At 38.4% G+C, this 17934-nt stretch overlaps 1 protein-coding gene across 2 annotated transcripts in view; it reads left to right on the forward strand.

Annotated features, from left to right (window-relative positions):
• The window catches only part of ANO10 (anoctamin 10), a 235483-nt gene extending 219685 nt beyond the window's left edge, over positions 1 to 15798 (forward strand). For both annotated transcript variants that reach the window (XM_019536505.1, XM_019536511.1), the window contains 2 exons: positions 14813 to 14894; positions 14933 to 15798. In XM_019536505.1, coding sequence (XP_019392050.1) covers positions 14813 to 14875 — 63 coding nt within the window. In that variant the 3' untranslated portion in view covers positions 14876 to 14894; positions 14933 to 15798. The remainder of the gene's footprint in view (positions 1 to 14812; positions 14895 to 14932) is intronic.
• Positions 15799 to 17934: the final 2136 nt, after the last annotated feature.

A 17934-nucleotide genomic window follows, 5' to 3' on the forward strand; every position in this document is an offset into this window, starting at 1 on the left:
GGTCCTGGCCCGGAAACGGGGCGGAAGTCCGGGGTTTTTCTCTCGGGCCGGGCCCCGCGGGGTCCTGGCCCCCTCACATATACTTTAGAATGATCGGTGTTACCCATAATTTTCACCATGAAAAAGAGAAAATGGTTATATTTTACAAAGTCCTTGTTTTATCTTGTTTTTAAATTTTCTCTGCAAGCCAGTACAAAGTTTATTTTGACCCTCATACATGCTTACTACTCAGTCTGCTCTGTTCCTCTAAGAATACGGTTCATATCCAACTTGCATGTTACAAATGAGAAGGGGAAGTTTGGTAACCCACAGATTTGTCCCTTATTTATATGCCTACCACATCATACAACTGCCATAGCTAAATTAAAGTTACTGTATCTGACTAGGACTGAGTATCCCAGCATTTAGTTAAGTCTCTAAATGACCTCTTATTCCATGTATGAATCATTTTCCCAAGTAAGGATTAACTTTCTTTGCTGAATGGGAACCTACCCATTGGGGTAAGTAAAGGAATTCTGTCTTTCACAGCATTTTAGTTGCACATGTAGTCAAGTCTTGACTCCTATTTTAACATTTTTAAAACCGGTTTCTTCCAAAAAATTGTGAAATCTAAGAATATTTTGCCTATTTCCAATTCTTGCCTATGAACTATATGACTGTAGCATGTTTTCTCTGCAGGAAATGGAATAAGTTATCTTTAAAGATTGATAAAAGAAGTTGTGCAAAAGTACAAAATGCTATATTGTAGAGAAAAATAAACTATAGAGAAAAGGGGAAAGCACTAGATAAATACAACATAATAGATGACTTTTACTGCTAATTTAGGATTCCATGAACATAAGTCATAGTGGATCAGACCACAGTCCCTCTAGCCCAGTATCCTTGTCTCTAACAGTAGCAGGAGTGGTTGGCTTAGAAGGGAGAGCACTGAACTGGGTATATCTAGAGTGATCTATCCCCTGTTTGTTACCCTCCCTGGAATCCAAATTCTTATTGAAATACCTAGGTAGATTTAATAGTATTTCCTCTTCACCAGATAATATACAAAATGTTATTAAAATAAATATACTTTGCTATAATAAAGTTTTATTTTATAAATATTATATACAATAATAATATAATTTCAGAAATAAAGCCACACCTAATATGGACATTTTAAATATCAAGCATCCAAAAAAGTAAATACAGAGTGTTAAGCTGTTGTTTTTGTGATACATTTGCTTAGAAGTGACAACTGACATTTGAGTCTGCTCTCTTGTGGAAGACCCACAGAGTTCTTGGTCTCTTGACATTTTTTGATCTTTATAAAGAACAGTAGCAAGATGGAGCATAGACCATTGTCAAGAGCCAGCCTCTGAGCTTAATGGCTAGGTACAGATACTTAAAAAACATGAAGTGGAATTGATCTAAGTTGCATGTTTTTTTGTAAGCGGTGTAATTCAGATTGGTAGCCAACATAAGGTACATTTGCCCTTTGGTTGGGGCAGGTTGGAAGGGCGCAAAAATGGTTTTGCATTTTTAAACTAGCCAGTGCATCCTAAACTTCTGTCCTGTTATGGTTATAGACTGGTTTGTGTGCCGAACTTCTGTTCTGTTATGGATATAGACCAGTTTCCAACCACTTATACTAATAAAAGTGTAATGTCTGTACCTGGCCAGTGTGCTTGTTGCATCATACTTGTTTTCTGGGTAATATATCCAAAATGGACCCTACAGCTAGTGTAATTTTTACAAGGCATAAACTTGTAGCAGCTTCCATTATCTTCAGTGAAATAGTATTTAAATGCCAGAATATTTCAAACTGTAAAAGAGTAACTCCATAGAAAAGCTTATGATTCCCCCCTCCCCCGTTCTTTTAGAAGCTGAATAAAACCAAAATACCTGGTTTTAACTATGTACTGGGTCAGAAATCTATGCATGGTGTAATAAAAATGGGATCACAATATTTCTCAATAGTGTTACCATCCCCTTGAACTCCCTGGATCAGCTTGTGAAAAAGGTGGTCAGACAGAATCCTAAGCAATCCTAGTTGATGCAGAAGTTTTTTCAGGTTTTAGATTCATGATTCTTGGTTGTAGCCCTCAGAAACATGGAGGATGTCATGACTGTAATGTACTGAAGACAAAAGCTAGGTGTGTAAATTAGCCTACACTGAGTTCCATGTTGCTGTAGCAAGACTGTTGGCAGTACCAAACTAGCTAATTTAAAGCTGGCTTGAGTATGTCTACATTATGCAATGGTCATTGTTGTGACTAGAATATAGACCTGTCTGTGGACCCAGGACTTTATGGCCAATGACAAAGTTAAACTCTGGGAAAAGGGGTCTGTCCAAGTTAAGACTCTTCCCTAGGCCATGTGCTAAGAGCTGAAGGAATTTGTGCCCAAAGTGTAGACCTGTAAAGACCTAACTGCAGGAAGAAAAGCAAATGAAGTTGCTAACTGGCATAGTACAGGCTCTCCCCACCCCTATCTCTTGCTGTGCCCCAGCAAGGTCATTTAGATCATTCATGTGGTCTTAGCTAATATATAAATTAAAATCTTGTATTGGTGTATGATTGATTTGGCTGAGAAAACTGTCAAAGCATCATAGAATTGTAGGGTCGGCAGGGACCCCAAGAGACTGTCTAGTTAATCCCTCTGTTCTAATGCAGAATTCAGTCATGTCATTTTGAATATTTTTGCATCATTACTCTCTTAGTTGGTCAATAGATTCTGGCTCCAAAATCTATTGACTGGCTGCCTATTGGATGAGACAAAAAGCATATGACCTAAAAGAAGAATCAGCATACAAAACTTCTCATGCTGTGCTCAGAGTGAGAAGAGACTCTTGGTGAGACATGTAACCATGTTCTGTTATATTCTACATTTCCTTGCTCTCTTCTTTCCACCTACAGTGTTGAAAGAAATTAATTAAAAATAGAATGAAGAGAAAATTAAAGTAAGTCATTATGATAATGAAGCAGGATAAAAAAACAGCTATTAGTTGTGAGGAAAATATTCTGAAAACTATCTAACATGGTGTCTGCTATTACTACTGCAGTTTTATATTATTGTATGAACCAATGTGTAGAAGATTCAGCAAAGTAAATATAGTCACTGTTCAGTGCTGGTTTACCCATAAGTGAAATGAGAGCAGCTGTGGGGACCATAGCTAGTTTATATAAACAAGTAAATTGACGGTCTTGGGTGACCATTCTTTTCATATGGGGATAGATCTTTTCTAATGGTTGGCAGGGAAGGTACTTCGCATAGCAGCTACATGGTTAACTACTTACTACAGCATGTTTCCTTGTTTACCTAAAATTTCTCTAATGCTTTACCTAAGGCTATCCCTTCCCACTCCCTGAAAAGATATGTTTTACCTGCGTAGTGCCTTATATTGTTTTTTCTTCTTAGATCATTGTTTTTGTTAGCTTAGAGCTTCACAGGGCTGTTGGCTTTGGCTGTACTGAATAAGATGCTAAGTTGATCCAGGAGGCCTCAAAGAACAAAACCTTTTGTTCTTTATATACACGATGGGAGATTGTATCCTGGATACCAGTGAGTCTGAAGATTTAGAATCATGCTAGGTAATTAATTGACTTTGAGCTCCAAGTGTTATGGCTGAGGACTAGCATAGTTTTGGATTTATAAACAGGAAACTATCAGAGAATATGGGAAGTATGAACGATCACTGTAATAATTAGCCTAGCCTATTGTGCCTAGTTTGGGGGCCCATACTTTAGAAGGAAAAAACTAGAAAGGATTCTGGAAAAATGCACAAGAAGCATCTGAAGTCTGCAAAACGCACCTTCTTGTACTCCTTTTATCTTATCAAAGAAAAGGTCAAGAAATGGCATATTTTATGTAAATATCTAGATGGGGAGAAGATTGCTGGTACACCATACTCTAAGCTTTCCTCACAGTGTAGGAGATATTTTATTCTTTTTGAAAAAATAAAAAGTAGCTGTTAAGGAAAGAAGGATCCTAGCTGTTTCCTGGCGAGTGCAGACAGGCCTGTTCTGTAAGTAGATGAGACTAAGACTTAAGTGGTATATTTCTGCCACAGGCAAGAAGTTCTTAGGTAAATCTCTTTTGTTGGACCAGCTGTGTAGTTGGGATAGTCAGACAGGCTTTCGAATGCAAGACATGCAATATTATAATGCTTTTAAAACAGTGAATTCAAAATGTTAGCAAGTTAGGATGAAATGGTCGGTTAGAGGAATCTATCTCTTAACTTCCTTTCTTATGCATTCTCTCATCTGCTTGTTTATTTTTGTGTGTATATTCTGAAAAGGCTGAACTTGTGTTAGTGAATTTTGGTTTCAGCTCAAAGTTTTTGAATTTTCCAGCTATTTTGGCTGATTTCTCTCTCGTCCACAAGTTAGCTGCTGAATTACAGTCTGATGGCCCTGTTTCTCTGCTTATATGTCAACCTATGTCAAAGAATGATGACAGTATAGTTCAAGAGTGGTTAACCTGCAACACGTGTGCCTCAAGTGTCTGTGTGTGGCACATGGCAAATCAGAGAGGGTCTAGGAAACAGAACAGCAAACCAGGCAGGAAGCAGAAAGCAGAGCAGCAGATCAGGCAGGGGAAAGGGATTGGAGTAGCACTCAGGGAGGGTGTAGGTCTTAATTTGTGACAGGTCTGTCAATGAAGGCTGTCCTCCGCTGGTAAAGCCTATGAGCGTAAGATCATAAAAGAATACTGGAAAATGTAATGTTGCTACAATGCATAAGAGTGGCATGGAGTTCAGGAAGTATAAGAAGAAAACATCATTAAATGAAAGTAGAAAAAGCAGAGGTAATGCACATAGCAGAGCATGTCTAATAGAATTCTGGAGAAACTTTTAACTGTGTCTTTCAAGAACCAGACAGAGAAGCTGAGAACACTTTGGTTTATCAGTGCTCTAATACTGTAAAAGATCTCTGAAGTGAACATTGACAAGAATAGAAATTCTGGGCTCCCTACGTCATCCTTATTACAAAAAGGTCACACAGATTGTCTGTGGTTGTAATGCCCATTGGGCTCTACAGCAGTAGCTCAGTGAGACTACAAATCATATGGTGAAATGCTCTATCTTGATCAGTGCAGCTTAAGAAACAACATATTGTTGCCTCCAGTATCTGCACTTTGTTTTTAAAGATGAAAGCAGCTCTTCACATCATGCAAATGAAGTGTAAATTGGGCAAGGTTTGAGTACTGCTATAATAAAGTCCCGCTACACCTTTTTCTCTTTTTTTGTAATCCAGGCTTATAATGTAACTGTACCTTTCTACTTTACTTTGTTTGTTTTTGTCTATAACTATCTTTAATCAATGTATTATGGTTCACGGTATTAAATCCAATAGTTTACATCCTCCTAACTTCAGAGTCATCTGTAATTACTCAAATATAAAATCAGCATCTTTGCCTAAGAGCATTAAAATTTATTTTAAATAGATACTAGAACTACAGCAATCTCCTGACTTTTTTGCAAGTTACTTTGTGGTTTGAGAATACCTGTGAGGTTTGATTAAAAATACTTTAAAAATCTAGTTTTGAAGTATATAATGGAAAAATCCAAATTCTTGGATGGAACCTACTTAAATCTACTTAAAAATTAAAAACTTTCAAGAAATACAGAATAATTCATATGGTTTGCCCATTCTTTTGAAAAAGATGGTTTTAACTGTATTTCCTTTGGGTATCTAAATATAATAACATCTTATGTCAAGTTCACACAGAAACGTGGGCTTTATAAAATGATTTTTAAAGCCCTATCTTTATTACAACAGATAAATAATAAGAAAAAATACTAAACAAAATGTTGGAATATACCACAATATAGTCCCAGTACATAAATGTTTTAGGCGTGTGTTTGACTTCAGTGGTTATAAACATGTGAGCAACTTCCTGGAAAATATGCATGAGCCTAAGTGCAATACTACGTCAGTAATCAATGTTTTCATGTTACATATAGGTTATCATATACTATTATCCAGTTGTCTAATTAAATTAATCCATTATTTGTCTCTTTGGGAGAACAATTAAAAACAGAATGAAATCACTGACTTAATTAAAAACTTATGAGGGCATGTGCTGGATTCTGCTTGTTCAGATTGAATCTTTAGTAGTTCTCAGCTGGTAGTGTAACAGGTGTTTTAACAAAGTATCTCATTTCTGAACTATGTCTTTGTGTAATGTAGATAGCACTTCAAAAAAACTCACTGAGCTCTTCTTTGGTTTTCTTCCCTCATTATTTATATCATGCATTTTTAAAGTAGAATAATAAGTGCATACAGTCCCTCTTTCAACTTTCTTTAAAAGATTCAAATAAAATTGAAAAAAATACCCCAAATAAATCAGTAATCTAGTAAGGGATTAACCAAAGTTCCCCAGGTTATCCAGTTAGGATAAGCCAAGGAAAAAAAAAATCTTAATAATCTGTTAGCCAATCAGTTCTTCTCCATCAACCCCTTTCAGTCAGTCTGAAGAAAAGTAAAATGTTACAGTGTTATTTATTACTATAGGTAAAAAGTGATCTCTACAGACTTTCTTTATAATATATTAGCGTGCTTGTAATTAGCTTAAATCCAGTTTTAATGTCTTTGCGTTTAGCCACAAAGCTCTTGGATTTTTGCAGAGTAGAGAAGCAAGGGAAAAGTTTTCATAGCAGGATATTGCACTTCCAGTTATGATTCTGTAGTGTGAGAAACTTGACCCATTTATATTGTTTTCTTGCAAGTGTAATATTTTAGAAATGTGCCAAATCTTCAGTCTCCAGAATTTAAAGTTCTTTTTTTTTTTAAACCACACAGTAGTTAGTCCAGGCCACAATGTCAAGTTTCTTCTCTCAGACCAACCTGAAAGAATTCATAGGGCAGATTGGTATCCACAACAATCCTTGACCTTTCTGCTGAGACTGACCAATTTTTGGTTTGAGTACTGTAATCTTTAGTCATTAGCACAGAACTGAAATAGGGAACCATCAGATTATCTTGCTTAGGTCATTTGATGGCCATCAAGTGATAGCAGTTATTAAGTATTGACAGGGTCATATTTTAGAAGCTTGTAATTTTTAAAACGCCAAGCATAATGTCATCCTCCCTACTACAGGAATCTGTCAGGTTCAGAACTGTTGGGTTTTTCTGTGGTTTGCAAGTTTGAGACAGGCAAGAGGTTACTCCCATGCCACCCACATTACAGGTCACCTGTTGGTGCTTTTTACAGGTTCATGTAGTGAACTTTACTCCCCAGTCCTCCTCCTTGGTGCCTGGAGGTAGAGGTTCCCTGAGCAGGCTGCAGAGATCTCTCTTCCTGTGGATTTTTGTCTGCAGTTTGGTCTCCATATAGCAGGAAGGAAGTGTGTGGGCAGTACTTTGAAGAATGGTGCAGGTTTTTCAACCTTAGATGTAGACCCCCACCTAATCCAGAGCTTCATTAGCAGAGAGAGGGGTGCTCTAGGCAACATCCCGAAAACTTTTCCTGTGTTCATTATTCAGTCTTCCATAGTTCTGTTTTAGGGCCTTTTTATTAATGCATCCTTAATTTAAAATTTTCCTCAGCTTAGTTCCTGTATTTAGTTCCATCCTCACCTTAGTCAACCAGAAATGAATGTAGGCCCTCTAGGATGAGGTAAACTGCCATAGTGGCAACTCCTGTTACCCTTAGCATTACAATGAGAACATCTGCTTCCAGTGGCTTCCCTTGCCTTGTTCCTCCAGCCACTCATCCTGTTTCAGCTTAGAGTGCTCCCTGCCTAAAGAGATTTCTCCAAGCCTGCAAAGGATCTACTTTCCTAATATTCAAAGTCTCAGCAGGCTAAGTCCACGCAGAAGCCACAAAGGGCAAGTTCCATTTTGCGCCTCAGAGAAGCAGTATCGAGTGCTACATTGCACATTTGCTAGTGTCTTTCACCAATTCCGTCAGGATTAATTGGCACCATGACATGAAATTTTGGTTTGGAATGGGAGATTGGCTTTTTACTGATCTAAGAAATGTGTCTCTTATTATGAAAGGAGTTTGAGAGGATGGGCATGTCTGGGGCTGGACAAAGGCTTCTAGATATTTTTGTTGCCACAAAGAAAGTGATCTGTTTTGCTTGATGAGACTAGGTTTATTCCTCCAGAGAAAGACTGTTTGCTAAACAGTTCAGAAAACCTTTCTTTCTTGATTCAGTATTGAAAATAGGATATGAAAGAAATATTAAAGAGAAGTTTTTTTAACATCTGTTAGAAAGCTTTGTTTGAGACTAGTGTGTGTCTGTTCAAAGTGATACTGGTCCAGACTGAGAGGAAATTCTTGATGCTTTTTGCCAAAGAAAGTTTGCAGGGGCAAATCTCCATTCAGTTGAAAATCTCCATTCAGGTGGTGTTTGGAAGAGTTTTTTTGCCCCAGGCAATCAACAGAGGTGAAAGAATTGATCATGTTGGGTATGGTTTTAGGGAAATTGCCTCACAGCACATGCACAGATAGATAAATGGGGGGATAACTGGCTCTGGCAATACCATTGCTGAGAAAGATCCGGGGATTATGGTAGATTGCAAACTAATGAGTCAGAGAGTGAGACTGTACTCCCAAGAGGAATTAATGCAGTTCTAGGTATTGTTAACAGAATATTGTATGCAAAACATTGATAGTACCTCTGGACTTCGTACTGGTTACATATCAGCTCTGTCCAGGTCTGGGCACAACATTCTGATAGGGAGAGAGAGAAATGGAGGAACTTCAGAGATTAGTGATGAAGAGGATTATGGGATCGGAAGGCAAGTCACATGAGGAAAGTTTGAAGAAAAAAGTATGTTTAGTTAAAGAAAGGATATTTTCAAATATTGGACAGGTTGCCATTAAGAGGAAGGAGAAAAGAACATGTTCTTGGTGGCCACAGAGGGCAGGACAAGAAAGAACAGTTAAATTACAGCAAATCAAATTTAGATTAAATTAAAATAAACCACTTAACTTTAAAAACAGTGGACAATAGAGCGAGCAACCTACTTAAGAAAGCTGTCAAATTTCCTTAGTTGGAGGTTTCTGAGAGGCAGCTGGATAGACATTTGTCTGGGATAGTTTTGGAATAATGAATCCTGCATGTGGGAGGGCAGTGTACTAGATGAACCTTACGATCCTTAGTAGCCCTGTGCTCCCGGTAGCCTCTATCAGTGATGGATCACAGAGCTTGATTGTATTCAAGTTTAAGGAAGTATTTATTTTCTAGGAATTCAAAAGGTTTCACCCTGTCAAATTCAAGGCAGTATAAGATCTCCAGATGCAAGTGTCTGTATCTAGGGTGTGGTGCCATAGTATTGGAGATTATCTAATGATATCACAGGAATCATGGAAAAGAAAAATCTAATATCCAGGTGTAGCAAGCTTTGGGTTCCAGCGGTGGCCTTGACACCTCCTGGAGACCACACAACCCTTGCCCTGCTCCAGCTCTAGGGTGAGCCTCCCCTTCTCACTTGCCTGCCACCTCTTGATGTATTTGTGTGATCAAAAGGGAGGCTGCATAAGGTTCCTAGAGCAAGCCTCAGTTCTTCTGGCCTCCAGCAGGTCCCTCCCAAACCCTGCTGATCTCAGTTTTGCCCCTCTTGGGCTAAGTGGGCCCTCCTTACACATCTACACCCCCAAGGCAATCTATCCTTAAGGGCTATTCACAACTTGACTTTCCCTACAGCTGTGCCCATGCCTTGCAAGTGTTACTGTACAGTCACTCCCTTGTCGGGGCCTTGGTCTTCTCAACCTCCACCCCTTTTCTCTAGCTGGACCTTCTAACCCAAGCTCACTGTGCTGGACCTGGCTTCTGAGCTCCAGCTCTTGTCTTGATTACTTTGGTCCGGAGCCTCTCGTGTCCTCAGGCACTATTGGGACCTCCATACCACAAGAGTCCCAACCCAAACTGTGGGTTTAAATTCCAATGAAGAAACATCCCACTGGTTGTAACGAAGTAAACCCATACAAGGTGCAAACATCAACAGTAGCTTCCTGCCTGTGTAGCAAGGGGTAGCTTCCGCTTCCCTTGGGGGGGAGGCATTCCTCTGTAAGCCATCACCATCTTACTGGCGGGCCCCATGGCAGCTCAGAAGTCAGCCCAGCATCTTCCTGTAGTCTTCCTAACCAGGAGCTTGTCTTCCTGTGACTTGCAGGTCCAGATTGCCTGACTACTCAGGTCCTAGGCTTTTATACTGCCTAAGCCCTGCCCCTTCCAGTCTGTGGTGCTCCAGCCCTGCAGGGATTTCTCATTGGGCCCTGACAGCTGGTTGCCATGGCTGGTTATGACCACTCCAAGCAGCCCCCTGTTGCCCAAGCCAGGCTCTGTCCTACTGTCCTATTGCAGAGCAGCTAGCAGCTGCAATAGGCAGTCATAGCTGTTTATCCTTTTCCCTTGCAGCCAACTCGCAACAGGCAGAGTTCTCCTGCTTAGTTGCAAGTGGACCCTTCACTCTCACGGGCAGCCCCTACCTAGACAGCAGTGTTTCTTTGATGTCTTTCCTCTTGTGGCTAGCTCCTTCTCAGCTGTCTGGGTTCCATCTGCTGCCATTTCCCTCCTTAAAGTAACAGGAGCCTCAGTCTCCCTGTTGTATCACCTCAACCTAAAGAAGAAAGTGCATTTGAAAATTTGTCTAAGTCTATCCCAACCATGTCATTAGTCTTATAAAATATATCACCCCATAGAAATCTTTGCCTGTCATGTATTTCCTAGGCTATTGTAGCTACAACAGCACTGCAACACTAAAATCCACATTTCTAAAGTCTCACACTATTTGATTGCTATGGATCTCTTTTTCCCGAGAATGAAAGATTTGAACAGATTCAAATCTTTGGATCAAGATTTGGACAATAATATTGTGTATGACGTGGCAGCCTGGGATACTGTAAAGAAGTTTCAAAATACACTTTAATGTTATATTTTATAAACGTAAATTGAAGTTAATAGAGTTACCCTAAGGAGCCAGACCAGTGAAAAATAGGAAGTAATTCATAAGGAAAGGATGACAGTCAAAATCAATGGTATCAGAAAATATTATGTACAAAATTTCTGGTCATATTTATTAGTAATGTTATGCTGTTGATCTTTTCAGATGTCTGAGATTTTGTTTAATAGATACATGCACAGGCTAGAGAACACCTTGTTTCTCTCTCAGATTTGCTCTAAATCACACTGTAATTACAACAATGCTAAGAATTTAAGAAAATCTTTCCAACATAAGTGAATTGGTTTTCAGTTTGATGAGTCATGAATTGAATTAAATAGCTGTTCTCTGTATCTTTCTAATGCTTTTACATTAGGGGTAGAAGTCACTTTAATTAAGTTGCCTGTAGTTTTAATCAGGCATTTATTTAAATAAATGAATCAGCAACAATACAGAAGGGGAATATGAATTCCATTATTCAGCTATGCCTTTTTTTTTTTTTTTGCTGTTGCCACGGAGAAGTATACAAATATTTGTACTGCAAACTAATTTTATTTTGCGCATAGGTAAGATGGAAATGTAGATAGAAATTGAAAATAACAGTTGTAGGTGGCTTATATCATACAAAACATATTTTGAAATGCATACAGGCAAAGAGCAACCACAAGGTTTGAGTATTCTTCTGCATTAAAGAAACCTAGCATCCCCAACAACACTCAGTAGAATCTGAATGAAAGTTTCTATTGAACTTGCTGTAGACAAATGCAGTTTACCCTTCCAGTTTTTGTGATGGTGCTGTTATACGTCTACAGAGAGAGGTGTGTGTGTGTGTGCTCATCTGCCTTTTTACCATTCTATCTGTGTTATCAAAGTCAAACATTATTTAACGGAAAGGCAGCTTAAACTTCAGAACACAAACATTTTTTAAACAGCCAACATGTGAATGATTTGGAGACTCCCTGGTTAGGTAATATGCAGTGATTTTGTAAATGTTCTTTGCTCACGTTTACACTGAGTTCTTCTTATTCTCTGTCTTTGAATTGTCTAGAATGAAGTCGTATTAAATTCAAGGCTATGAACTCCAGGATCTCAAATACCTGCTTAGTATGTCCAGCCTTTCCCTTCCTCCCCACCTTATCCTTTAGGATGATCACAGCTTGTTCTCCTTGCTTGGACTATATCTTTCAATCATCTTTCTCCTCAGAGAATAACTAGCTATTTCTTACTTATTTCAGTGTGTGTTTAAGGAATTAATTCCCTCTATTCATTGCTCAGCATATTTGGATGAATTCTAGCCTGCCAAATATTGAGAGACCTTTATCTGATAATATCAGGCAGTGTGCAAACTATTCCTTGGGCTCAAATTCACCCAGTTTTTCCTGCCTGTGCTTATTCTGGAATGATCATACAGTCTAACAAGAAGCTGCACAAATGGTCCCAGTTTCTCCTTCGCACTGAGTCCTCTTTCTAGTAACACCCAAAGATAAGAGAGAAAACCTTCACAGTAGGCTTGGAGATAACACATTTCACCACCACGGCCTTCTTTCCAGATTTTGTTTATATCAGGGAGTAAATTCATCCAATTTAGCAGCAGATAACTTAGAAAAGCGAAAGAACTGACTAGCAGTGAAGTCTAACTCTTTTGGAAGGAACGTGGGAGTCCCTGTGACTGTAATGCATTGAGCAGTAGGCATTCAGAAGCATGTTAAATAGCAGTGCAACCAGGACAGCCCCCTGTGGAACCCTACCAAAACTTCCTTCTGATATTGATCCATCTATAATTGCACTTTGTTTGAGCCAATTTTCTATTCACCTTGTAGTAATTTTATCTAGCCAACATTTCTGCAGTGTTTGCATGAGACAGTCTAGGATGCTTTTGAAAGCCCCATATAAGTCCATACACGCTACATCAGCTGCTTTCCCTTTATCTATCCAACTAGTTACTTTACTAAAAAAGGAAATCAAGTTGCTTTTTGTTAGTATAATTTGTTTTGATCAAATCCATGTTGGCTGCTAGTGTCGAATCTCCCCTCCTCCAAATATTTACAACTTGACTTAATAAATTTCTCCAGTAACTTCACAAGTATTGAAGTCAGGCTGATCAATCTCTATTTCCCCAGATCCTCCTTTTTTTGCCATTTTTTTAAAGATGGGGGCACTATATTTGTTATTTTCCAGTTGTTTAGAACCTCATTTCTCCCATATGTTTGTAATTATTACTGCCAGGGGTTCCAAGATCCTTTCTACTGGTTCCTTCAGCACCCTGAAATGAAGTTCATTCAAACTAAGCAAAAACTCTCTGATGTTCTCTTCATGTTTATGGCACATTCACAGGAATGAATTAATTAATAAGGAATAACAAAGTATTGGGATACTTCTGAGATTTCAAGTATACAGCAGTAGTATGTGTGACACATAGCATAGTTTTAATTGCTTTTACAGAAATCATGATATTAAATATATGCAGCTATTATTAGTAGAGACGCAACAGATTAGGGACCTGCTATGCAAAAAGTTTGGTGTAGTGACTGACAGCCTTTTTGCTTTGTTTCTCTATCAAGACAGCTCTATTGTCAATCAAAAACAGCCCTAAAATGACTTCCTAAAAAGATGTGTAGTAACAACCTCTGATATTTAAAAATTGTAGTTTTATAGATCTTTGTATCTGTGATTTGCCAGTACACCTATGAAGCAACATTATAGGAGAGAAAAAATGAATCATTCTTCAATACTTACTCAATATTTCAGTGTATTTAGAAATTGGAGTTAGGTGTTGGAGTTATATCTAACTCCTTCTGTAGTTGTTTTAAAAGGAGAACAGGTTATTAAAGTAATGTGAGGCACTTTTCCAGTGTTTGTAAATTGCCATCACCTTAATCTTTCCCATGCTACATTTGTAGGGTTCAGTCCGTGGCAGATCTGGGATGGAGCACAGTCGTGCAGTTGCACAACCTCCCACCAGTTCCTGCTCCGCCCAGACTGCCTGGGAGGGGAGTGGTATTTCTATTCAGGCAGGGGCGGGGGTGTCAATTGACTTCATGACTCATTGTAATCTACCTGGTTCCTGCTAATCTCTCTCCACTTCACAGGTGTTAACAACCCTCTTTCCTTTTTAATAATCTTGATGCTCCATTTTGCAAACTATTCTTTCTTCTACAGTTTCACTGTCTGTTAGCCACTCCTAGTAATGTCTCTCCTAGTTCACAGCCCTGCAGACTGTTTTTAGCTGTACCTAAAGCCTTAACTCAGATGCAATAACATTAACTTAGACTTAGGTGTAGAAATGACTGTCACTGAAGTATTGCAGACGCTGTTAAATCGCTCAATAGATTTGTTTTATGAATAAGAGCTGTACATTTAAGTATAATGACTACAGGACTAATGAAACAGTGTATCTTCACTATTTTTTGTCTTGTTTGCTTTTTTAACTCTCTATATAATATAGCAATTAGTCCACATTCCAATAAAGTTTATCTTTGTTGTTGTTTTGAGGCTCTTACCGTATTAATGCTTCTAGATTCTGTTTAACTGGAGATAAAGAGTTATGCTGTATGTGTTGATGTGCCACACCACACTTTTCAAAATCCTAGATTTGCCCATGGGCTCAGTTATTCTATTTGAAGGATATGTCCATAGAACTATGTAAGTGTTATTTATCACAAAAGTAATTAACAAACTGACTGTTAGTTCCTAAGTGTTTTAGTGAGAAAAGCAACAAAGCAGGTAAAGCCATGCCTTCCTGTGTTTTGCTGTAAAATTCATACCTGCTGTAAGCAGTGAAGTGTTAGTTAATTTAAAATTCTTTCTTATAGTTTAAACATTTTTATCATTTTCAGTGATACTCTTCCTCAGTTTTGCATTTAGGTTCTGATGTTTTGTTGGCTTTGATAAACAGTGACACAACTCTTATTTATTACACTTTTTTTTAACCCTTACAGCAAATGAAACTTGCAGCTGAGTCACTGAAGGATGAAACACATGAAGGAAAGAAAAGGATTTAAGAATTAACGTGGATATTTGTATGATGACCTGATATAGAAACTCATGGTACATTTGTACACTTCTACATTTGTATAATGACCTGATATAGAAACTCATGGTATTTGCACTCTGCAACATATTACTCAATAGATAATGTCAATTATCTGTACTCAGGCGTCACCACTAAACGCTTAAAACTATGAAAAATCATTTTCCTCCTTTCCTCTTTGCTTTTCTTTCCAGAATGTCAACTGATGTCTAGTGACACAAGATATAGATCATCACTCCAGCTTATGTTAGGTCTTGTTGCAATGCCTTAATCACTTGTGCAGTATGAAATAGATTTTTAGAATAAGCATCCTGGACTCTAGTCTTAACTCTGATCTTGAATTACAACTCTTAAAAAGAAAAAAAAAGACACAGTACTACTAGTACCAGTAGTAATTCTAATACTAGTATTTCATTCAAAGTGTACTGTTCCTTATGCTTGTTATCCCATTTGTCCTTGTAGTGAAATAGTTAATCGACCCTTGTATCTTTTCAAAGACAACGTATATATTATTCACAGCATTTCTAGGAAATTAATCTAAATTTTATTATATAATGTGATTATCAATATTTTCCAGAGGACCAGTCACACAGTTATTTGGGAGTGACAGGTATAAAATATACGTTATAATATGCTAATTTTATAAATGTGTTCCAATTAAATTATTTTCAGAAGCTGAGTAAAAAACATTTAGCTGGGATTGCTGATCAGTACTTTATTATAAAGATTAAATGGTGGTCAGATTGTATTTAATTCAGCATTAACATGGAATACCATTTTTCTTGCTTGTGAAACTATGCCGCACTAATGGGTCCTGTTGTTAACTGAAATAATAGTCATAGAACAATTAAAATTGAGACTGTATTTGTATGTCTAATGCTTTTACACATATACTAAAGTAGTTGACTGTTTCTTGCTCACCATGCAAATATTTTCTTAATCTTCAAGTACATCAGAGGTGATGAACACCACAATTTAGGGGAACAACTCTTCAGGAAGGCAGCCCAAGGGAGGACAAGGACCAATGGGCATAAGTTAGTAGAGGGCAAATTCAGGCTAGATGTAAGAGAGAATTTTTTCTCTGTAAGGGTCACCAGAATCTGGAACACACTCCTGGCAGAGGTGGTGCAATCAGCCTCCTTGGAGGTGTTCAAGATGAGGCCTTGTTGAGCCCATCTGAGCCCAATAAGTTCCAGCCCATGGCAGGAGACTGGACTTGGTCTTATAGGTCCTTTCCGGTTCTGATTCTAAGTATTCTCTGATAGTAACAAGTTCAAAGTCCATACTGGCTGGTTACGGCACATCATGCTAGTTTATTATCTGCTGCTAAACTTACCTAGATGTGAAAGCTCTTGAATAAGCCCTACAATCCCATTTGCATGGATCTGTACACTGATTTATACTGACCTATACACTCTTCAGAAATCTGTCATGAAAACTTGACACCTCATTTCATAGCAAAATGTGACAGAGCCTAATGGTCAGAGCCACTCCCCCAGAATAATATATTTAAGCAAAAGTATTGCCTTCCCAGTGGAGTCTGAAGTTCCAGTTTTTAGATTTGTAAAGCTCTAAATGATCTGGAGACATCCTATCACAGTTATGATTGGGGAAGTTCTCAAGTTAGGATTCCCTTGGTTTGAGAGAGTTTTTTGGCAGAACAATCTGTATGAAGGACCCTCAACTTTGGAATCATTCCGCATTTGACCTTGAAGTAGCCCAAAGTTGCTGAAGTTTTGGACCTGTCCAAGGGCAGATTTTAAGAATTGACATTTGAGGACAGCTGAAGATCCTAAATGGTGGATCTTTTTTGGGAATGTGGCATTCTTTTCAAATGTGTCCTTGTGAGCTCATGATATTTTAGAGAGACTTGTAGATATGTATTGGGTTTTAGAATCCAAGGATTGTACTTTAATTGATGACAAAGGTGCCCAGACCCTGGCAAAGGCATCTTACAGTTGTTTAAATACAAAATAAAGATTAGATCTCATGTAGCAGGGGAAAGACCAATGATAAATACCATCAATAATCAATACTCCAGAGTTCATGTTTGTAAGAGAACTGAACCAGATCTCCTGGTATTGGAGAAAGAGGGAAGAGGCTGTGAGGTACCGAGTGCCTTGCAAAATTACTACAGCTCCGAAGTTAGTGTTATGATTCAAAATCCATGGTACAAAAATTTCTTCACAAGAAACCCAGTGTTTCAAGAGTGTTAATTTATTCTGTTGACCTGAAATGGGCTTCTTTCCCATCTTCCATATGCCCACACAGACACAAACTTGCTTCCACTAGGTTTGCATTATTAAAAACTACGTAGGGAGTGGGAGAGGCCACTAAAAACTTGATGAATGAGTTGGGTTGACCACAGAATGCTGCAGCAAAATGCTGCAGCAGGTGTCGTAATGAGCTGCTGAAACTGGTCACAAGGGCCCATCTTCTAGAAACACAGAGGAAGGAAGCTCTGAGCATGGACAGAAAGCATAGCAAAAATATACATGGTAAGTAGCCACAGAAGAATTTTAAGCCAATGACCATTACTCACTTGTCCTTCTAGTCCTTAACATCCTCTGGCTTTTCACAGTCCAGCTGAGAAAGATGTAGCGCAGGAGTTTAAACATTTTGCAAACTAGTAGGCTTAATGTAAATTAATGTCAATCCCTGCTCTTGGGGGAATCTCAGCACTTCTAACTTTACTTTCCAGATCTGTAAGTGGAGATGAAGCTCATGAGTTCTCAACCTTGACCCCATGCAGTCTACCTAAATGGTAGGGAGGACTTGAGTGAGGGAATGCCTGGCAAAGATTTAGAACCAATGACCATTATTAAGAGATGTATTAGAGTACTGCAGAAGGTCCCCTAGATAGGCATCAAAGCTGCTTTCAGCACAATACGTTACTTAGTGCAATACAGTGTAGGAAAGAGGTTCTGTAGTAAAGAACTTAGTTTACCCCTATAAACTGCTAAGTTCTGTAGTTGAACTGTAAGTGTCTCCCTTTTTTGTCACAGAACTCTTGCTGTCCCTTCCTCGCCT

The sequence above is a fragment of the Crocodylus porosus genome, unplaced genomic scaffold (assembly GCF_001723895.1).
Source record: "Crocodylus porosus isolate Cpor-Errol unplaced genomic scaffold, CroPor_comp1, whole genome shotgun sequence".
Lineage (NCBI taxonomy): Eukaryota > Metazoa > Chordata > Crocodylia > Crocodylidae > Crocodylus > Crocodylus porosus.